Genomic DNA, 23,743 nt, shown 5'->3' on the forward strand with positions numbered 1-23,743 from the left:
GAATATCTTATTTCAACTCCCCTTTCCCATTATGTGTTTTAAATCTTTCCTCTAAGATGGAAGGTTTTAATCTCGGAAGAAAATGGTACGCAACAAGGTCAGAAAAATAGTATTATCTTTGGTGTGAAGTTACTTTAAATAATTTATTATACTGTTTTCATAGTCCTGTCTGAAGATACAAATGGCTGTAATAATTATGCCATGGACTGGATCACAGCCTAGTTATACTTTATGGCCTGTTGTTTATTATATTGATCAAAAATGGATGTTTCCCAGTTGCTTGAATTAGAGAGATAATATACTTGGTATGAAAGAAAATATTCTTAAAATAAGAATTCAAGTTCTGCCGTCTAATAAGCTATGTGATTTGGGCCATGTTAATAAAAAGTTTCTAGCTTCAGTTTTCCATGTTTAAGGGAAAGAAGGGGGTAATTAATGACATAACACTCATTTCAACAGGTTTGGAAGGATAAACAAAATGACCCCTTCACTATCTAGCCCAGGCTGGCCTTGAGCTCACTATAAATCCCAGGCCCAGGCTGGCCTCAAACTTGGGGCATTCCTTAGCCTCCTGAGTTATAGGCACATGCTACTGTGCCCAGCTAAAATGTCTTAAATTGTGGAGTCTAGTCTTACTTAAATATCTATCTCAACACTATCAGCTCTATGAGAACAGATTTTGGTTTGATGCTGTATCCACCTGAGGTAGATCTGTTCTGGATGCAGTAAATCCTGGTTGTTGACTCAAGCTCTTGAGGCTTAAGTACAATAATGGAACACACGTTTCACTAGATTATCAAAGTTTAGAGTGGGCAGTCAGTTGAGAAAGTCTTTAGTGAGGTTAATGAGAGCAGCAGGCTGATGGACACATACCTGTTGGTTTCTCGGCTTCCCATGGGTTAGAGAAAAACTGCAGAAAGCTTTGAAGTTCCTTTTGAAAACCATATACAAAATCTGTAGCCATCTGTCCCAAAGCATTGTGTGCTACTTCCCTTACTCTAGGATGGATAAGGATTCCGGAGGAAAGGCAAAACAAAAACGTTTTTAAAAGCATATACCTTCATGGCCAACACAAAACAGAATCTGCTATTTTAGAATTCCTTCTCATTGACAGTGAAAGCCTTTGTAATGGTAGCTAAGGCTATTAATTGTCACTGTTTTGAAACATTTTCATAGTGTGTTCCTTGATCATGGGCAGAACAACTTTCCTACCAAACCTACAAAACGTGTATTCAGTCTAAAGCACTCTTACTGCAGACTGGTGTTGCTATCACAGTTGGCATCTTATCATTTGCCACTTCCTCATCTTCCAGATCAGCCGTCATTGCTAACATCTGAGGAATCATATATGACACAATATTAGTGTGTTTTCATCTTTTTCTCTCCCCTGCTCCTGTTCTTCCTTTCCCCTTCTTTCTTTTATTTATTTGTTAGTTCATTGATGGAATCTAATTGTGTAGCCCTGGCTGCCCTGGAACTCACTGTCTAGACCAGCCTGGCCTTGAATTTACAAAGAGCTTCCTGTTTCAACTTTCTGGGTGCTGGGATTAAGGACAGGCACCACCATGCTGGGCCTCACCTCCTTAATATAGCAGCTGAAGTCTCAAGGGAGGATCTTGATCATTCCAAGGGCAGGTTGGTACTGCCTAGTTTCCTTGCATATTAGATTTAGCTGTAGAATTGCTTTCAGGTAAGGGATTGTAGATACTTGAAGCAGTATCTGCAATCTCAGTGAGGGATTTTAGGACCAGATCACCATTCTGGTAGCATGAATCATTAAATTTTCAAAAGTATTGAACATTATGATCATTTACAACTATAAGTGGAGATGTAGCTCTGGTTTTTCGAGACAGGGTTTCTTTGTGTAGTCCTGGCCGTCCTGGAACTCACTTTGTAGACCCTCTTTGTGGGTTCCACAGATGGATCTCAGGTTGCCAGGTTTGCATAGCAAGCACCTGTGCCTGCTGAGTCATGTTGCTGAACCTCATGCCTTGTTTGTTTGTTTGTTGTTGATGTTTTGGTTGGATGATGATGTTTGTTTGTTTGGTACATTGTAAGTATTACCTTAGGGTGCCTGTTTAAAACAAATTCCCAGCCTTATCCCAGCCCGCTGCATTGGCCTCTTCAGGGGATAGGTCCAGGGGATGAGGAGAAGTTACTTTTCACTGACCCCCTTCCTATATTGTTTGGCTTTCCCCTGTGTTCTCCTTACACTTCATTTACTTACTTATTTCTGTTGTACTAGGGGTTGGACCTAGGGTCCTTTACATGATAGGCAAATGCTGTACCACTTACTTGTATGCCCAGCCCTTTTCTTTCATTCTTCCTTTCTTTTTTCTTCTCTTTCTTCCCCCTTTCCTTCTTGTCTTTCTCTCCTCATCCTCTCTCTCTCTCTCTCTCTCTCTCTCTCTCTCTCTCTCTCTCTCTCTCTCTCTCTCTCTCTCTTTGATATAGCATCCTACTCGGTATAACAAGCTGGCTGGCAATTTACTCTGTAACCCAGAGAGTCATAGCAGTTCCCCTTTCTCAGCCTCCCAAGTGCTGGGATTACAACTGTGTCACCAGGCCTTGCTCCCTAGCCTACCTCTTGCTTTTGATTTTTTTATTTGTTTGTGTATTGAGACATGGTTTCACTATGTATCTCTGGCTGGCCTAGAACTCAGTATGTAGCCCAAACTTGCCGCAAATTCACAGAGAGCCACCTGTCTGCGCCAGCTGAGCACTAGGATTAAATGCATGCATCGCCATGCCCAGCTTTGTTTTCATTTTATTTTATTTTGAGAATTCTTGCAAAGTTGTTCAAGCTGGCGTTGAACTTAGGCTGTAGCCTATGGAGAACTTTTAACAGACTCAGGCTTCAGCCTCCACAGTAGTTAGAATTATAGGCCCGCACTAGCAAGTACATCAGTGTGTGTGTGTGTGTGTGTGTGTGTGTTTAACATGGTCATTATGTCATTTCTATATATTTCTTTATGTGATCTGTATATAACATGCTTTCATCATCTTCACACTCCTGTTTTCTCTGTCTCCTCCTTTCCTCCCACTGTCTCCCTTTTCTTCTCCCAAATAATCCCTCTTCTATTTTTATGACTTTGTGTCTTTCTTAATGTGGCTTATTTCATTTGATATGATGCTCTCCATTTTCACCTCCTGCAATTTTGTTCTTATGGATGAATAATTCTCTACTGCTTTGTGTGTGTGTGTGTGTGTGTGTGCATGTGCGTGTGTACACACGCGCAAACACATGCATGCATCTGTGTTGTATTTCCTTTTTTGTTGTTTGTTTTTCGAGACAGGATTTCTCTGTGTAGCCCTGGCTGTCCTGGAACTCACTCTGTAGACCAGGCTGGCCTCGAACTCAGAAATCCACCTGACTCTGCCTCCCAAGTGCTGGGATTAAAGGTGTGGGCCACCACTGCCCAGCTGTGTTATATTTTCTTCACCCATTCTTTCATTGATGGTCATCTTGGCTAATTCCAGAGCTTGTCGGTTATCAACAATGCTAGGAAAAATGGCTCTGCATGTATTGCAACTCTGGCAACTTTGATTACTTCTGCTATAGTTGGGTCCTATGATAGTCCTTGTTTTAGTTTTCTGAAGGACCTCTATACTGTTATCCAAATTGCCTGCACTAATTTACATGCCCACTAACTCTGTATAAGGCTTCCTTTGTTCTCAAAGCCTCACCAGCATTTCTTGTTTATTTTCTTAATGATAATCATTCTAATTGGGGTGATATGGATTCTTAAAATAGTTTTGATTTGTATTTCCCAGATGGAAATAAGTGTTCAAGTAAGTAGAAAAATGGAACTTCAGTGCAGTATTGGAGAGATTGTCAAATAATGTGACCATTGCGGAAAACACTGTGAAGATTCCTCAGAAATTAAAAATGAAGCTGCCATAGTCCAGTAGTTCTACTTCCTGGTATATATCTTAAAAAATTGAAAGCAAGAGCTTAAATATTTTTTACACCTATGACCAAAGCAGCATTATTAATGGAGCAAAGAGATTGAAACTATCCAGAAGTCTCTCATCAATGGGTGAATAGTTAAATACATGTGGTGTATGTTTACAGTGGGAATGTTCTCCAAGTTAAAAAAAGGAAAGAAATCCCATCCCATGCTATAACATGGGTAAGCCTGAAGGACATCATGCTAAGTGAAACACGGTAGTCACAAAGGGATAGATACTGTACACTTCCATTTATATATGCTATGTGAAGTTGGCAAATGAATAGAAACAGAAAATAAAGCTGGAGGTAAAAAAGGGAGAGTTGTTTGATGCTGGAGTTTTAGGCTTTCATGATAAAATGTGGAGATGATTTGTACAACAGTGTGATTATCATTAACACATCTAAAGGATATACTTGAAGATGGCTAAGATGGAAAATTTTGTGCTTTTTATCACAAGTAAAATAAAATATAAAAAATGGAGAGTAAGTAGATGAGACATGTTTGATTTAATATTGATAATTAAATTGCTAATGACCTGGGCTTGATTCCCAGCATGCACATGGCAGCTCACAACCATCTAAAACTCCAGACTCAGAGGATCCAACCCCTCTTCTGGTATCTGTGGTGAGTCCTTGCACATGGTGCACAGGTATGCATGTAGACAAACACCCATATATAGAAATAAAGGTTTTTCCATAATGAGAAATTAGCCACCATCACACTACTCTGTCTTCTGGATGTAGCTCTGTGGCCTTTGCTGCCCTCAGATTTGTGATGTTCTTGCCCCTATGTCCACACACTAAATTACAGACCAGGGCCCAGCATACCTGGCTTGAAAAACAATTCTCCCCCGTGGTATGTAAGTACCATAAATTCTAGCCCAAGCCCTTGTCATAGTGTTGATTTTTGATGGTATCATTATGCTGCCCATGTTAACCATAAACTTGCTCTATAGCCCAATCATGTCTTGAACTTGTGATCCCCCTGCCTCAGCTCCTATCTAAATGATATTACAAGTCTGTGCCACCAGGCCAGGAAAAGAATTTCTTGAATTCAGGTTTAAAGAGCTTCTTGGCTTTTGTGAAATTTGAAGCCAGGCTCAACTTTAAAAATAAAATATCATTCATATATCATACAATTCACCATTTTGAAGTGTGTGAGTTGGTACGTTCACAGTTGTGCAGCTATTACTATAGTCTAATTCTAGATCACTTTTTATAACCTCTAAAGGAAACCCAGCACCCATTCGCAGCCACTGTTAACCCTTTCCCCTAGTTCCAGTCAATCTTTTTTTCTAGCTCAATAGGTGTATCTATTCAGGGAATTTTATATACTATTTGACTTTTGTGTCTGGCTTGTCTCCCTTGCACAATGTTTTATTCCTTTTTGTAGACATGGTTGTTTTGATATTTGAAGACAGAGTCGTAATACCGAGCCCAGGTTCACCTTAAGCTCACGACCCCGCTACATCTTCCTGACACTAGGATGGCAGGTGTGTACTGCCACACTCACCTTAGCATGTTTTCAAGATCCCTTTCCATTGTAGCATGCATCCACACTTTATTCCATTTTGTGGCTGAATGATAGTCCCTTATAGTTTTATACCACGACACCACATTTTTATTATTTATTCATTGTTGAGCATTTAAGGTGCTTTTTCTTTATGACTATTCTGAATAATACTATTATGACTATTCATGTATCTTTTGGATACAATCATAGATTTTCAAATCTTTTTTATAATTTATTTTTATTCACATTACATCTCATTCGTAGCCCCTCCCTCTTTTCCTACCAGTCCTGCCCTTACAAACCATCCCCCATTATCCCCTCATCTTCTCCTCAGAGAAGGGAAGCTGAGCATCTTTCAAGGCCCTATTTTAATTCTTTTGAGTTATACCTTGCAATAAATTTACTAGATCATGAGATAATTGTTTAGTCATTTGAGGACCTCTTAGACTCTTTTCTATAGTGGCTGCACCAGCTTACATTTCTTGTCTGTCTGTTGCTATTGTTTGTTTCTTCTGTTTTATTTCATTTTGAGATAAGGTATCATGTAGTCCAGGCTGGCCTCAAATTAAGTACGTAGTTGAGGATGTCCTTTAACTCCAGATTATCATGCATCTTACCCCCAAATGCCTAGATTATAGGTGTTTATGGCTGACTTTTTGTTGTCTTACTACATAGTCCAGATTGGCCTTGAACTCATGGTTTTCCTGCTCTAGCCTCTTGAGTCCTAATATTACAAGTATGTGCTACCACACCCAGCTTGAGGATTCCAGTTTCTCTACTTTCTTGCCAACACTCATTTTTCAAATTACAGTTATCCTAGTGAGAGCTAACTCACTTCTCATTATGATTTTGATTGACAGACAGTAGGTGTCTGTGGGTTCCCAACCCCAGTTGGATCATCTGCAGCACGGCCTTTACAGCTAAGGCTCAGGGAACACCATGGAAAAGGGGGCAGAAAGATGGTAAGATCCAGATGAACAGGATACTTGCTATTAGAGTATCTTTCTCAACATGACAGAGAGGTTGCATTTGTGAGACCTCAACAATGTGGTTTCTTAAACAGGACCCGAATAAAGGCAACACCAGTCGACATTGCCAATATGGATGGGTAAAGCTTCACAGGGCCCTGCCCTTAGATCAAGAGTGGTAAGTAATTAATAGGTACTGAGAAAGAGAGACTCATTCTTCTCCAGAGATGAGTTTATAGTTTTATCTAGTCCCAAGTGGATTATGCCCTAAACACATACACAGGCAGTCAATACTAAATGTTCTTAAAATATATGAGAGACAGAAAGAGGGAGAGGGAAAGAGGGAGGTGGGGGTCATAGTAGATAGAGAATTTGGGACTATCAACTATTTTTAGTGCTCCATTGGAGATCTTGGAACACAACCCAACAAATGAGTAAGGATTACTGTAATAAGCTGGGTTCAGTGCACTGCCTTTAGAGGCAGGTGGATCTCTCAGTTTGAGGCCAGCCTGGTCTACAGAGTAAGTTTCAGGACACCCAGGACTCATAGAAAATCCCAAAAGTCTTGGAAAGAAATGTTTGGCACGGCCTTAAGTAGAGAGATTGGAACACCAACCCAGCCACAAAACCTTTGGCCTACAATTTTTTTCTGCCTGTAGAGTGTTCTAGGACAGGAGCCTATTATAATATTCACCAGAGTCTCCATCTAGCAACTGATGGGGACAGATGCAGAGTCCCACAGCAAAACATTAGCTTGGGAAGTCCTGCACAGGCGGGGAAGGAAGGATCAGAGGAACTAGAGAGGTCAGGAACACCATAAGAACAAGGGTCACAGAATCAACTTGACCTTGAGACTAAAGTGGGATCACAGATATCATGGGTCTTACTTAGGTCCTCTGCATGTATGTTATGGTTGAGTAGCTTGGTGTGCTTGTGGGACTCCTAACAGTGGGAGCCGGGGCTGTCCCTGACTTTTTTGCCTGCTTGTGGGATCCTTTCCCTACTATTGGGTTGCCTCCTTCAGCCTTGACATGAGAATATGGGCCTGGCCTTATTGTAGCTTGTTATGTCGTATTTAGCTGATGTTGTGGGAAGGTCTGCTCTTTTCTGAGGGGAGGTGGAGGGAGGTTGGATCTCAGTGAAAAAGGAGGTGGGGGGAGACTAGGGGGAAGGGTGGAGGGAAAATTGCAGTTGGGATGTAATAGAGGAGAATAAAAAAATCACATTCACAAAGGTGACTAAGTAAAATAGAAAATTCTCTTGAAGTAATTGTAGAGGTTTAAGAACATAATACAAAAGGAATAAATTATGTGAATTTTATGACATAAAAATTCTGCTTCTTTGTAAAATATAATTACTTTGAAATAAAAGATTACTGTAATAATGTCTCATGATTTTTATTCAAAGTTTAGTATGCAGAAAATAGGTTTGAAACAGGACCTAGAGCATAGTACATGCTTAATTAATAATTAGTATTGCTTTGCTACCTGAGATGTAATCTAGGCATGCATCTACTTTAGAAGTTAGAGGCTGAGCTACTGTTGCTTGGCGATCAGCACTGCTTTCTTTTTTTATAACCTTGGTAGGCTTTTCTTAAGTATTCTATGGTTAGACCTTAGAAATAGAAAGAAGTAAGATAGAACCTGTAGTGGGCTGGAGAAATAGCTCAATAGTGAACACTGCTCTTTCAGAAAACCCTGCTTTGAGTCCCATGACCCATATGGTGGCCAACAACCCCCTGTTCTGGGGCATCTACTGCCCTCTGCTGGCCTCCGACAGTTATACACACAACTGGTGGACAGACATGGCAAGCAAAACACTCATGTACATAAAATAAGAATAAAAAATGATAGAACCTGTGCTTTTTTAAAATTGGAGATGATGCTGTTTTCAAATCGATTGTGTGCCTATCTGATCTGTCTTGATCGTGTAAGACTGAAGAAGCTGTGTGTATGTGGGGGTGGAGATGAGTAAAGAAAGGTGCTTGCCACTAAACCTTGTAGTCTCTTAGACTCACTGATTAGAAAGAGAAAAGCAACTCCTGCAAGTTGTCATAAAACCTCTGCACACATGCTGAAGGATTTCCACCCAAATAGATACATTAATGAAAGTAAATGATAGAAAAATGTGGGAAGAACGAAGACAGGAGAAACACCGAGGAATTTCTCTTAGAAGAAACAGGCCAATGGAAATATCATTACAAAAGGCACAAAGGTATTTTAGGCACAGAAACTAAGTGTCCAAGCTCAGGGGTGCAAGAGTCATCTTGGAAATAGGTTGGCATGGGGTCTTGGAGCCTTGTGAGAAAGATTTCTGAGATTTTTTTTATTCTGATGTTTTCTTTTATTCTAGTCCAGAATATGCTGCGAAAATGTCCTGCGCTTAGAGTTTAGGTCTTTTGTTGTGATCCTGGTTCTGTTGTAAATTAGTTCGGTAGTCATGTCTCAGCATGTATCCTCTCTAGATCTTAGTTGCCTATGAAGTAAAGTGAGTAAGTGGATTAATTTACTAGTTCTTAAGGTGGAAAGTATAGTGAAAATACAAGTGTTTGGATCATAGGAATTGTTACAGTACACCAGAGTTGAAGGATATTAAGAGAGGTTTCTTTGCTTGCTTGCTTTTTTCAAGACAGGGTTTCTCTGTGTAGTGGTGGCTATCTTGGAACTCACTTTGTAGCCCAGGCTGGTCTGCCTCTGCCTCTGCCTCCCTCCTGAGTGATGGCATTACAGGTGTATGCCATCACTGCTACTGCTGTCATCACTGCCACCACCACCACCACCACCACCACCACTGGGCTTTCTGGTTTTGTTTTTAATTATCGTAAGTAACTGTCATTTATATTCCTAGAGTTGGAAGAGCTACCAGATTAAAGAGCACGAGTACTGCTATATCTGATTGTGTAGAAAATCCCAACTTTGATGCCTACTTGGACAACTAGTGAGACCCTGTCTCAAAAAAATTTAAAAGGTCTGTCGTTCACAAAGCTCTGCATTCAATCCACACTACCATATGCACCCAGAAAGTCTTTAGCTACTCACCTGGTAAGGTAACATGAAACTACAGCCCTAGCTACTCAGGAAACAGAGACAGGAAGATCACTTGAGCCAACGACTTTGAGACCAGCCTTGGCAATATAGCAATATATCTTTCTTTCCTGTCCTTCTCCCCAATAATCACTAGTCCTTGGCTTTTGGGGGTTGAAATCACTTGGACTATGGTAAAATCAGCTTCAGCCAGGCTAAAAGTTATGTGTCATACATAGAGCATGGATGTTAGTGACAGTCTGACTCAGGCTGCTGTTTTCTATGTTTGTGGCTCTGAGCATGACACCTCTATCTTCCAAGTCTGAGTTTCCTCATCTATATTATTGAATTTATAATGCCTGCCTAATCAGGTTATGATGATGCAAGAGGTTAGATCATAGTTTGTGCTTGCCTGGCACAAGATTGATAGATGAACTAGCAACTTATATGATAGATATTCTGGAGAGCTATCATCAGAGGACAGCATAAAACAATCCTCTTACTCTGGCACACCTGGAGTTAATTGTGTCTGTAGGTATAACTATGTTATACTTTTTTGCTAACTTTGCTTTCTGCTTATTAGTGCTTTAACCCTTATGTGACCTCATCTGTGATATGAGTATCAACAGTGATTAAATACTTTCTATATTCTACCAAAAGCATAATGTATTGAAGCTCCCATTAGACTTTAGAAAACTATTGTTACTTTAGAACTTAAATGAAAGACAGATCATTTGAGCTAGGCATGATGATGTATGCCTTTAATGTGAGCACTCAGGAGGCAGAGGCAGGCAGATCTCTATGAGGTTGAGGCTGGCCTGATCTACATAGTGAGTTCCAGGAGAGCCAGGACTATATAGCGAGCCCTGTGTCAAAACAGCAGCAGCAACTACAATAACAAACATATAGTTCGGTTGAGTTAAAAAACATCAAGATCTATATAGGCTGTAGAACCAAAGTCTGCTTTGCTCTTTCTTTTGGCGATAAATAGCCTATTAATATTTTAAAGTCTAAATGAATTAATGCATATAGAGTATAAAGATACATTGCTTTGCACATAGTACAGAGTCAGGATCTGTTAGTCACTAGCATTAATATTACTATGCATCAGGTGTAATGGTAGAGCCAGAAATGCTGAGATAAAGTATCTGTAGTCAAAGAACTTAGTCTGGTGGAGCTAGTATATAAATGACTTTGGCGTGCTCCAAATACACTAAATAGAACATGTGTAGCAAGGGTACTTAATAGTCTGTCTCTGTTTCCATAAAAAAAATAGTACAGTTAGGGGGGTGCTTGGTGCAGCAGTGGTACATATTCTGGAATTAGTTTAGCTTAAGTTGTATCTTGTGTCACTCATAGGCTTGAGGGTAGCCAACCTTTTATAGCTTAGTTTCTCTATTTTTAAAATGGGATGAAGTTTTTGACCCTCATCAGTTAGAAATAACCTCTGTGGGTTCCCTCTGGGGAACACTGTTGGAAACTTCCCTTTTGGAAAGTGTCCTCTCCTTAGAAGATGGGAGGAACAACAAAAACTGTGAAAGGGTGGTGGTGGTATGTTGGACCTGGGTTCAGTTTCTTTCACCTACTTCGAGCAGTTAATAACTGTTTGTAAGTCCAGTTTCAGGGCACCCAGTGACTTGGACTTCCATGGGTACCTCCATGAACTGGTACATTTAGCATACATGGAAAATAAATAAATAAATAAATATTCTAAAAATTGATAGATACACTAAGATTTCTGTCTATTTCCACCTCTAAGTACCTTCATATATACCTCACCATGATTGTTCTGGTACGATTATGAAGGTAGACTGTGTACAGCTCATAGCTACTGAGCAACAAATGATTTTAGTGTTTTTCATGTGAAAATCTCTGTTATGGTTTCAAATAAACACTTAAGTAATATATCGTGTATTGATTTCATGACTTCAAGGTTGGGCAGTTAGAAACCACATGTACAGGCATAATCATGTTCTAAGATGATATATGGTTGGCTTGTTTTTTTCTCTTTGGCCACAGATAATCTTAAATTTTATCTTTATAAATTATGTGCTAACCTCCCTGATTTACAATTTTATTTTATAGACATATATTTCTGTGTCATGACAGATTCTCTTTTTTTCTCTCCTAGGTTTTTCAGAGCCTTGAAGACCACCATTTGGAAGTGGTGGCTTTTTTCAGGGAGAATGGCTTCCATGGCCTTCTCGCTCATGACTCTGAGTATGCACTCTACAATATTCCGTCTTACTACAGTTCCCATGCACTGAAGCTGAGCTGGAATGGCAAGAACCTCACAACTAACCAGTTCCTCATGCAGGAAGTGGCCAAGCAGCTGGGTTTGAAGCGAATGAATTTTCCCATATTTGCTGCACTGCTTGGTAGGTAGTCAAAAACAGAGATCCAGTGGTTGGTGAAGTTTCTTTTTGCATTGATAAGATATATGGACTGGGGAGTTCTAGCCTGTCAATGCTGGGTTTGCCTTTTTAGAGTCCTCATGCTGGTTTGGGATGTAGCTCAGTGGGCAGTGTGTATATTTATCATGTGTGTAGCCCTGTGTTCAATTCTAGAACTGCATATGTGGGTGTGGTACAACATGCCTGTAATTCTAGAACTCAAGAGGTAGCAACAGAAGGATCAGGAGTTTAAGACCACCCTTGGCCACATAATCAAGGCCAGCCTGAGCTATATGAGAAAGACTCTGTCTCAAAAACAAAAAAAAAGTTTTTACACCATAAAAGGCTGTGGAAAAAGCAGTAGGCATTTGATGCCTACTGAAAAACACAGTATGTTATGAACATACTGATTTGTGATAAGAATGGGAACATAAAAATGTAAATTGGAACATAAGAGCATCTTATGAACTGTTATGTGATATTTCAGAACATTATCTGAATTATAATACTTCCCTTTTGTTATGTTCTGCAATTGAGACACAGACTCCTATGTTTCACTAGTCCTAGATAGCATTGCTTTTCCACTTAGGCTGTTAGCAATTCTTTCCAAAAATCTAGATTTAGACTAGGAAGATAATATGGACTATGTTTTTCTCTGTTTGTTTTTTGTTATTTATTAGGGAAATTTCTCTGAACAACATTCTGCAAAATTTCGTTTTCTGGGAAAACTTGAGATGGTACTTGATCTCACATGTACCTATCCATTCTTCCATCTACCCACCTACCTTTTTTTTCTTTTCTTTTTTTCTTGTTTTTGAGCAGGGCTTCACTGTATCACTTAGGTTGGCTTCATAAGATAAGATCTTATAAAATATATATCATAAGATCTTCATAACATAAGATCCTCTTGTGTTAACCTTCCTAGTGCTGGGCTTGCTGGCATGCTTTTTACACCCAACTTTCAGGCATTACTTTCAAAGTAAATTATAGAATTGATGATATTTTGAATTGATTTTCCAAGTGTTGACAGCAGGAACATAAATAGTCTAGCTTTGTGACCTCTGCCCTAAAAGCCCAAAGAACATCACTTTGGGTAATCTAATTGAATCAGCCCAAGTTTTAGAATTAGATTTTGTGCAAATCACTGAAGTCATGCCTCCCTTGATTCAGTTTTGTCATCTCAGAAATAGAAATGGTACTATACCATGGTGTTATTCATGAGGTGAAGTGACGTGAGACATGTAAAGTGACTTGCACTTTTTAGTAATTTACTATTGCAAAATAAAGGCAGTACAACTGTGTAATAGTTATCAATGACTTATGGTAATAGGTAGTACCATGTGTTTGGGAGTCAGACAGACCTAACTTTTGTTCTACTATAGATCTACCTCGAGCCAAGTCACTAAACTTGTTTGAATCTCAGTTTCCTTGTCTATAAAGTAGGGAGACAACTATGAGGTTTGATCATTATAAAGGAGATACATGTAACACACAGGGTACAGCGTAGGAAATCAGCATGTAGAAAGCTACTATAATTAAATATTACATTAAGAATATAGGCCTACTGGGTATTATGGTGCATGCCTTTAATCCCAGCATTTGGGAATCAGAGGCAGGCAGATCTCTGTGGGTTTGTGTCTCCTGTGGTCTACAGAGTGAGTTTTAGTCTAGCATTACTTAGTAAGATCCTGTCTCAAAAATAAAGTGAAAAGAACACAGGCCCATGTTCCGTTCAGCTGCTTCCTCTCCCAGGAGGTTCTTCTTTATGACCTAAAAGATCCATGCACACATTTGTATAGTAAACAAATGAAATGTATTTTATAGGTAACCACATTCTGCCAGATGAAGACTTGGCTGCTTTTCACTGGAGCCTTTTGGGACCAGAACATCCTCTTGCATCACTTAAGGTAATGTGCCTTATTTTGTCCCTGTACAATTAGGAGGCATCAAGTTTTGATTGAACTTTGATGGAGTAGAATATAAGGCTTTTTTGTTTGTTTCTGAGGTCATATTTTAATTATAGCACTTTGCTCTTCCCTTTCCTCTCTCTGAACTCTCCCATATATCCTTCCTACTCTCCTTCAAGCTTATGTTTAAAATTCAATTGTTACTGCATGCATACATGTATTTGTATATACATATATTTCCTATATAACCTGATGAGTTCATAAATGTTACTTGTATATATGTTTCCAGGGCTGATGGTTTGACACTGGATAACCAGTTGGAATACTTTTCCCTGGAGAGGGCCACCTCGTCCATTCCCAGGTTTTAGAAGTACTTGCCTATAGTTCTTTGTGTAGGATAGAGGCCTCATATGAGATTTTCTCCATGCAGTTTGGCATGTTCATTGGTGCCCTCTTTCACTAGATTTTAAATATTTCATAAGCAATACTTGTAGAGACACCACAATCAAGAAGGTAGTTTCCACAGGGCAAGCCTCCTCTGTGGCACTTGGGATATGCTGACTCCTGTGATATCCCAAAATGTGGGAAACTTGACTGCATAATTCATGGCAGTGTGGGACAATGGTTGCACTTTTCCCTTAAAATAAAGTAAAACTATATTTTACATGCAGATAAAAAATTAGTTCTGATAATACCCATAACTTAAGAAATCATACAAACTGGCAAAGAAAAGTACTAATGCCTCAGTAATGAAAAATGAATATAGAACAGAATCAGAAAATTGACAAAAGCAGAAATACAGTTGCTAATCATCTGACTAGATGCCCAAGCTCACTAAAGATCAGATATGTATGTCAAATGAGTGATGTGATCATTTTGGTTGATCTTTAGCAAATATTAAAAAATAAGTTTACTGCTATGAAGCCTGGAGAAGAACTGACACCCTTTGGCTCTTGTCATCTGGTGACGATATTAATCTCCTGTTTTGCAATGTCTCGAAAATCATTTTATACCTCCTTCTTCCTTCAGTCTCTAAAACTTTCTCCTTATTGGCTCACCCACTTTGCATGATCTTACTTCCTATTTCACTGAGCAAGTGGAAGTGATGGAGAGAGAATTTCTGGGAACTTTCATTTCCTCTTCAACTACCCCACTTTAATCTGTTGTGTTTCTGAGTTCTGCTAGTGTCTGATGACCATACTTTGTCCATACCCCATCTAAGGCAGGCTCTTTCATTTAAAGATTCCATTCACTCTTGCCAGCTTAAGGGCCAGATTAGCAGTTTAATGTTCTCTGGCATCATTCCATTTCTCTCTCTCTCTCTCTCTCTCTCTCTCTCTCTCTCTCTCTCTCTCTCTCTCTCTCTCTCTCTCCCTCTCTCTCTCTCTCTCTCTCTTCATTGGTTGTTTCCTATTTGATGTATAAGCATGATCCTTTAAAAACGTTTATTTGTGTATTTTTCAATTGAAATGTATTCATCGTATATGCATGGGTGTTTTGTCTGCATGTATGTCTGTGTACTACATGTGTGCATAGTGCCTGGAGGATCCAGAAGACAGCATTGGATCCCTTGAGACTGGAGTTATATATGTTTTTGTGCTTCCATGTGGGTGCTGGATATTGGACCTAGGTCCTCTGGAAGAGCAGCCAGTGCTCTTTAAGCCCTGAGCCATCTCTCCATGAGTTATTGCTCTAGCTCCAGTCTTTTTTTAAATGGAGATAGTGCCTGATGCCAACTAGCCTAGAACTCAAAATCAATCCCCTCTTCTGCCTCCTGAATGCTGAGTTGTAAGCATGTGTTATTATGGATGACTGTGCATGATTCAGGTTTACAAATAAAATAAAAATCGTGTGTGTGTGTGTGTGTGTGTGTGTGTGTGTGTGTGTGTGTGTTCCTAGCACTGGGATAAAAGGTGTATGCTGCCATATATGACTTTTTATATAAATAAGTACTAGAGATCTGAGCCCAGGTTTTGTGTTTGTGCAGCAAACATTTGCCAATTAAACATCTGTCTAGCCACAAACTCACTCTTGGCCACTCAATATTTTTCTTCTTATAGTAAAGAATCATCTAGGGGCTAGGCGTGGAAGATGGTTCCATTGTTCCACTGATAAAGGACCTCCTGCATAAACAAGGTTGGGACTTTGATCTCCACACATGAAAAACAAGGCAAAACAAAAAAACCAGGGGTGGTGGCACATGCTTACAATCCTAGCCTTGTAGAGATGGAGACAGGCAGATTCCTGGGGCTCTCAGGCCAGCCAGCCTAGCTTATCTAGTGAGGCCCAGCTCCTAATCAGACCCCTTGTCCCAAAATGCAAAGCGAATGAAGAACAATATTGACTCTCCCTACCCCCAGCACATCATACACAAGAGAGATAGAACGAGAGTGAGAGCAAGCGAGTGAGCAAGCAAGTGAGACAGACAGACAGACAGACAGACAGACTAAACTTGAGCTGTTTACTATCCTCCTGCTTCTGTGATCTGATTTGCCTTTAACAAATTTATCAGTAAACCCAATGACCTTTGAAGGAAAGGTGATAAGAGATAGGATATTTCCAATAGCTATGAGCATACCTAAGTATCTTTCATTTTTACACCACCTTCTTTTCTATGAATGTAAAATCCTTCTCTGTATCTCTCTTAAGAGGAGCCATTAATCCTGTTTAGGACTTATTGGAGTCATCTTAGATAATCACCCATTTTATGATCCTTACTGTAACCGTGTCATGGTCCATATAAGGGTATTACAGTCTTAGCTAGGATGATTAATATTACATGTCAAGTTGTCCATATCAGGTGATACCTAGTTGGCTGATTAAGCATCATCTTGGGGATTACATATGAGAATATCTCCAGTGCATAGTAACATTTGCATTGATGGAGTGAGTAAAAAGATGTAGATCAGATAGATAGATAGATAGATGATAGATAGATAGACAGACAGATAGATAGATAGATAGATAGATAGATGGAACAAGTAGCTCCTTAGGGAAGAGAAGACTGATGTCTGGCCCATCTTAACTAGTCAGGCAGAGTTCATTTGCCTTTCTTCTACCATTAAGTTATATTTGGGCCCATAAACAATTAATGATAGGAATTTGAAGGTGAAACTAAGGTCACCATTTAGAGGTAATTATATCATTTATATTGTATACAAAATTACTATGCCACATGCTATTTTAGTGTTTTGGGAAAGTACAGAATAAAATTTGTTCTTGGGTCTGATGAGATAGCTTAGTTGGTAAACTGCTTGCTGGGTAAGCATGAGGACCTGAATTCTAGCCCCAGCCCCATATAAAAAGCCAGGCAAGATGGCTTGTACTTGTAATTCCAATACCAGGAAGCTGGAGAGTGGCAGATTCCTGAGGCTTGTTGACCAACCAGCCTGCCCTAGTTCAGGAGCCTAGTGTACCAGTGAGTTACTCTGTCTTAAAAGAGCAAGATAAACCACTTCTGAGGAACAGTACTTCAGGGTGACCTATGGTCTGCCTACTCTTGTGCACCTGGCTTCCCTCCCCAAATAAGCACAGGCACACCCAATATGTATTTGACAGAAACACACAGACAGACAGACAGACAGACAGACACACACACACACACGTATACACAATGTATGCAAATTTGTTTTTGAAAAAAAATTGACAGTACTAGGAATTGAACCCATGGCTTTAGATGTGATAGGAAATCACTCTACCTCTGAACTATATCCTTGGCTGTAAAATTGCTTCTTTAGCATTATTTTGTCTTATTTTGTCTGATAAGGTAGGGGGATTTGACTATTTGGGACCAATAAGGAGATGATTGAGATGGGGAGATTGAGAGGATAATGAGAGGTGAATATGATTGTATTTTATAATATTTATACATAAAAATATAATGAAACCTACTCTTTTATATAGATAATATGTACTAATTTTAAAAAGAAGACTCAGAGTATGTCACTTTTCTATTTAAAATCTTATAATGAGTCTTGCTGTCATTCAACCCTTCTCATAGCCTGCCAACCCCAGCACTGCCTTGTCCCTTAGATGCTTCAGACTTAACATTCTTTCTACTTGAACAGCCTTTTTGCTTACATAACTGCTTCCTCACTCCTAAAAGTTTGTCAAATGTCATTTTCTCAATGATGCCTTTTTAGCTCCCACTATTTAAAAATTATATGAGCATACATGCACATAGACACACATGCGCACAGACACACATGTATGCAGGCACACAGGCATATATACACACAAATCACCTTATTCCAACACACTTAGTATTTCCACTGCCATGAAGGCAGATTTCTTCTCTTTGGTATTCACTGCTGTCCCTGCAACCTTAGGACAGAGTCTGGCCAATGCCTGGCAGTAACTGATACAGGTTTCTGGCTAGCCTGAAATTCAATGTGTAGGTAGACCAGGCTGTCTTAAAACTCATAGGGATCCATCTGCATCTGCCTTCAAGTATTAAAGATGTGTCCTGCTATACCAGACATAGTAACTTTTTAAAAATTATTTTTATTTTCATGTAATTTTATATGTATGGGTATTTTGCCTGCCCTCATGTCTGTGCATTAACTGAATGATTGTAAATTCTAAGCCATCTCTCTAGTCCCTCATTAATTTTATTATTGACTGATACATGAGAACATGAATCTCCACATATCAATGGAATATTGTATGAGTTCTTGTAATAATCTCTAAATTCTTTAGCAGTTTTTCATTCATTAAGTAACGAATCTAATCATTTTTATCCCCTATTACCCTTCTTCATCACTACTCTGTCTCCTGATGGGACACTTCTTTTTTCAGACATGTCTACTAATTTGTGTGTGTGTGTGTGTGTGTGTCCGTCCCATTGTGCTCAGTTAGAGCTGCTTGCATGAGAATGGGTAGTTTTTTTCTTAAGCTTTATTTTATGTATATGTATGTGTGCTTACATATATATGTGTATCCCATGGGCATACCTGGTGCCCAAAGTGTCCAGAAGAGTTCATTGGATCATCTGAAATTAGAGTTAAAAGCAGTTGTGAGCTGCAATTGTGATGCTTAGAATCAAACTCAGGTACTCTGCAAGAGAAGCAAGTATTCTTAACTGCTAAGCCATGTCTCCAGCCCTTGGTGGGGGCTTTCAGTATAATATGGCTTATCAATTCAGTGCCTTTTTTCATACTGTACTGTCTCTCTTGCATGTTCAGTTCTTTTAAATTATCTTATCTTTGTTATTGATTTAGTGTTGCTGTTCTCCTTTGTTCTCAAGCCCTGATATTGTGTCTCCCCCAGGATTCATTCTATTGGCGGGGCTTGTCACTGAGCTTTTAATTTGACTTATTGAATCTTTAATTTCCAGTAACTCAGTTTGGGGTTTCTTCAGTCTTTCTGTAGCAGTATTGAATTCCATTTCAGTATTTTGCACTGACTTCCTTCCTCTATTCAGCTGTTTCCCCCCTTTTGGAATTCAGATGGGATTTTGTATCCTCAATTTCTTTGGAATATTTATAATTATTCTCTTGAATTCTTTGGAATTTTAAGTTACTCTCAAGGGGGCATTACTGAGAGGAGACATCCAACATTGCATTTTTCTGTTTCTTATGTTTTTATGTGCAAATGCTTGCAGTGTTCAAGAGGAGATAGTTTTTGATGGGTTGAGGTATCATTTTCCTCTCTTACATTTATGCTCAGAGCACCAGACTTGATCCTCAGTATTCCCTAAGAGTACAATGCTGTCGCAGCAGTAGTCACTATCTAGGCACAGGCCATTAGGATACTGTGCAGTAGTAGTGAAATAAAAAATCAACACCACTTAAACATCAATGGTTTTGAGTAGAGGCACTGTTAGTATGTGGGTGTTAATATATTAGTTATTGTAGATCTGAGGAGGAAAGCACAGTGTATCTAGTGGTATTGGATTGTTAGAGAGGAGAGAGAGCATGGATAGGAAGGGAAATGGTAGCAACCAAAAAATGGAGGACATGAGACAGTTATCACTAACAGTAGACTGAAAGGGGAAGGTTAAAGACATGAGATCAGGTAACATAGAACAGTCTCAGTTCTCAGAAGATACAGAGAACCCCCTGCACACCAGTCAAGCCTATTCTATTAGGAAGTTGTAAGGAGAAAGGAAAAGAACAGATATGGGAAGATCAGAGCAGGACCCAATCTGCTTACTAAATTGACACTTGGTATTGAGTAAAGGAGGAATAAATGTGGAGGGTAGATTTCTCACTGGGTTTGGGGAAAAGTGTAGAAACACTAACTAGCTTGATTCCTGGTTTGGTTTGGAGTGTCAGGGCATTCATTTTCAGGGTCCCAGAAGACTGGCTTGCTTTCAGAATTTTTTTTGAGATGTCAGGTAGCAGATGCCAACCATGTCCTAGGTAGCTGTAGTTTTGTTTCCAGGTTTTTCTTTGGAAAGCCGGCTTACACACGGGGTTCCAGTTCAGGTGCAGGGCTTCAAAGATGGATTCTCAGATGTCACTTTACACATCTGGGTGTTCCATAATGGGGCTGATTGTAAATGCTGGCTTCACTCCTGTGCAGTCCTTCCAGTTGTCTAGAGTACTACTTTGAGCTCATGTGAAGTTTCTCTGTAAACTCTGGCTCCCAGGAGTTTTTCTGCTCACTTATTCCTATAGTTTTCATTTAAAGTTTCTTTACTCCAGTCTAGCAGTATTCTCCTGGCTAGCCTTCAGTATATAGTCCCTGCGACACTTCCTGAGTGTCCCCAAGAGTATGCCTCAAGAGTGTGTCTTGCACAGCCTACCCACCTACACAGCACAACATGTCACTACTGTTCCACTAAATTCTGAGTACCATCCACCCAGCACCGAGAACAGTTTTCCCAGCATCTCCTTCCATCATTCCTGTTGCTGTCTGAGATCTTCCCTGTTTTTCTGCTCTTTAAAATATCCGTTAAGGAGTGGTCAAGATGGCTTGATGGGTAGAGATGCTTACAACCAAACCTACAACCTTAGTTTAATCCCTGGGACCTACATGGTAGAGAACTCACTCCTATATGTTATTCTCAGACCTCCACATGTGTATTGTGGCACAAGTGCACACAAACAAAGAAATACAATAAAATGCATTAAAATGTCTGGTATGGAGACAACTGCAGATTGTCTAAGCTTCTCTGGATTGTGCCAGCTACTGTTGGTGCTCCTTGTCCCTGAGAATAGGTAGCTTCCCAAACCTAGCCACTCCCTCTGGACATAAGCTGGACTTTCCTGCTTTATAAAGTTTCCTATTTTGTTATTTAAGCTGAAAATGTTTGGGTGTCAACTCCTCTTCCAATAATTGTTATCTAGTTCTTTCCTCTTTTATTTCTTGGAGATTCTGGTAGACCATGCCAGGGTGTCATTCATTTTTGGAATTTCTCTTAGTGATCCAACTTTGACATTGGTATCCCTTACTTATCTTGCCTTTCCTAGGTCCGAGCTCATCAGCTGGTTCTTCCTCCTTGTGATGTCGTGATCAAGGCTGTTTCTGAGTATGTTAGTTCCATCAAAGACCCCTCAAACCTGGATGTGGTTGGCAAGGATGTTTTCAAACAATCTCAGGTGAGTTCATCTTCCCCCTTCTCAAGAATCACCAGCTTACTTTAGTTTTAATTTTAAAAATTATTTTGGGTACACATGTTTGCAGATGTATGCATGCCCTCCCTATGTGTTGGAGGTCAGAGGACAGCCTGTTGGAGTTGGTTCTCTCCTTCCACTATGTAGCCTATGGGAATCAAACTCATGTTGTCAGGCTTAGTGGCAAGTGTCTTTACTTGCTGACCCATCTTGCTGACCTTCACCAGCTTTCTTACATTTGCCTACCACACTACCAAGTCCTCTGTTCTTTTCTGTGGTCCACAGTTTCCTCCTTCCTACTTGATTTCCCCGACTTACTGGCTGAAATTCTAAAATTTCTTTTAAAAACCATCCAAGATCTGAATAGAAAGGGTCCTTTCTTTTTGTTTTCTTCCTATTGATGATTAATGCATTACCAACATGTTCTGAAAAATTAGAAAATAAATAAGCTGCCTAAAATCTCATTCTCTAGAAACAAAATATTCAAGGTAATGTGGCTTCTTTCAGGATTATAGGCTAGGGATCAAACCCATGCTATAGAATACAACTAAACCACACCCTCAGCTAATTTTGATGGTTGTGTATTTTAAATTATTTTTGTTTATTATTGTCTGTAAGCCACAGTACACATGTAGTGGTTAGGGAACAACTTTGGGGAGTACCATGTGGGTTCTGGGGATTGGTGGCAAGTGCCTTTTCCCACTGAGCCATTTCATTGTTCTTAATGTATAGTTTAATATAAAGGATGTCTTGCTGGAAGATAAAGTGGATAATAAAAAAAGACTATTTCAAATGAGTCTCCATAAAATAAAAATCAAAATAATTGTTAATATTGGAAGAAAGGCTCCCAACTAGGATTTTATATTATAAAGTAAAAGTTACAAAAATAAGTTAGTTTTATTTTTAGCAATTTGATTTATATGTGGATTACTTTTTTAAACTTACACTGTTTTTAAATTAACATTAATCAGTTTGATTTTTTGTGTGTACAATTCTATGAAATTTTAAGTTATTGATTTATGTAATCATCATTAAAATCAGAATTCAGGAAAGTTGCAGTATCCCATTCCCCCTGACTCTCAGGCTGTCCCATTTCTAATTTACCTGGCCATTCTCTGTAACTATAGTTATGTCTTCTAGATAATATTATATGGGAAGAATCATAAAGTTAATAGTTTGAGAATGTCTTTTGCCGTTCTACATAATACCTTTATGATTCTTTCAAGTTGGGCTAGAGAGACAGCTCAGTGGTTAAGAGCACGTATGTTTGTACAGCGGACTGGAGTTCATTGGCACTATCTGTGTTAGGGAGCTCATAACTGCTTATACCTCTAGCTCTAGGGGATCCAACACTCTCTTCTGGCCTCCAGGGTCATTCCCATGTATATGGCATACACACACACTGCCCCCCCCACATATGAAAAGAAAAATCTTAAAGAAAAGAATTGTCAAGTTATTGGATGTTTTGTGTGGTGGTGGTGGTGATGGTGGTGGTAGTGGTGTGTATGTGTGTGTGTGTGTGTTTGTAATTCATTTTTATGGATGCATGAACAGCTCATTCATCCACACATGCTTTAAAGAATATTTCGATTGGATATAAATTTAGGTTGCTATAAATAGAGCTGCTGTAAACACTTGCATTCAAGTTTTGTATGAATATAGCTTTTCATTTTCATAGTGTAAATATCTAGAATTAAGATTTCTAGAGCATATGGTAAATATATATTTAAATTTATAACAATGCCAAATCATTTTTTCACAGTAGCTATCTTTCCTCACCCATGCTTGGACAATATTTGAAATGACATTTCTGCTCATACAAGCATGTGTGTGTGTGTGTGTGTGTGTGTGTGTGTGTAGAGCATGCTTATGTGGGGGCTAGAAGACAATCTGCAAGGGTCTGTTCTCTTCTTTACCATGTGGCATCCAACTCACATCGTCAGACTTGGTGGCAAGCATTGTCTTCCTAGTCCTGATTTATTTATAAAGTACCTTGTCCTGCCAAGCAAGTACTCTACCACTCAGCTATACCCACAGTGCTAATTATAGTTTTAATTTGTATTTATAAATGACTCATAGTGAACTTTTACTTGTTTTATGAAACTCACTAGGTAGCTCTGACTGTCCTCAAACTGAATATATAGACCACACCATCCTTAAACTTGCACTGTTCTGCCAGTCTCTGCCTCCTGAGTGCTAAGATTTCAGGCACATTCCATCACATACCATGAACTTTTTTTCTTGTACCTACCATACATTTATACAATATTTTTATGTAAGTTCTAGAGATCAAATTGGGGTCCTCATGCTTACAAGGCAAGAACCTTCCTGATTGAGCTTACTCTTCAACCTTTCTTTTTAATAAGTCAAATAATTGTATATTTCACATTTATATCTTTAGTTAATTTGTGTATAAAATATGATGGCA

General features: G+C 39.2%; 1 protein-coding gene across 5 annotated transcripts in view; it reads left to right on the forward strand.

Moving 5' to 3' along the window:
- Fam120c (family with sequence similarity 120 member C) overlaps positions 1–23,743 on the forward strand; it is a 117,040-nt gene that overhangs the window by 20,826 nt on the left and 72,471 nt on the right. For all 5 annotated transcript variants that reach the window (XM_034485235.2, XM_076918493.1, XM_076918494.1 and 2 more), the window contains exons 2-4: positions 11,588–11,834; positions 13,674–13,756; positions 21,172–21,300. In XM_034485235.2, the coding sequence (XP_034341126.1) occupies positions 11,588–11,834; positions 13,674–13,756; positions 21,172–21,300 (459 nt within the window). The remainder of the gene's footprint in view (positions 1–11,587; positions 11,835–13,673; positions 13,757–21,171; positions 21,301–23,743) is intronic.

The sequence above is a fragment of the Arvicanthis niloticus genome, chromosome X (assembly GCF_011762505.2).
Source record: "Arvicanthis niloticus isolate mArvNil1 chromosome X, mArvNil1.pat.X, whole genome shotgun sequence".
Lineage (NCBI taxonomy): Eukaryota > Metazoa > Chordata > Mammalia > Rodentia > Muridae > Arvicanthis > Arvicanthis niloticus.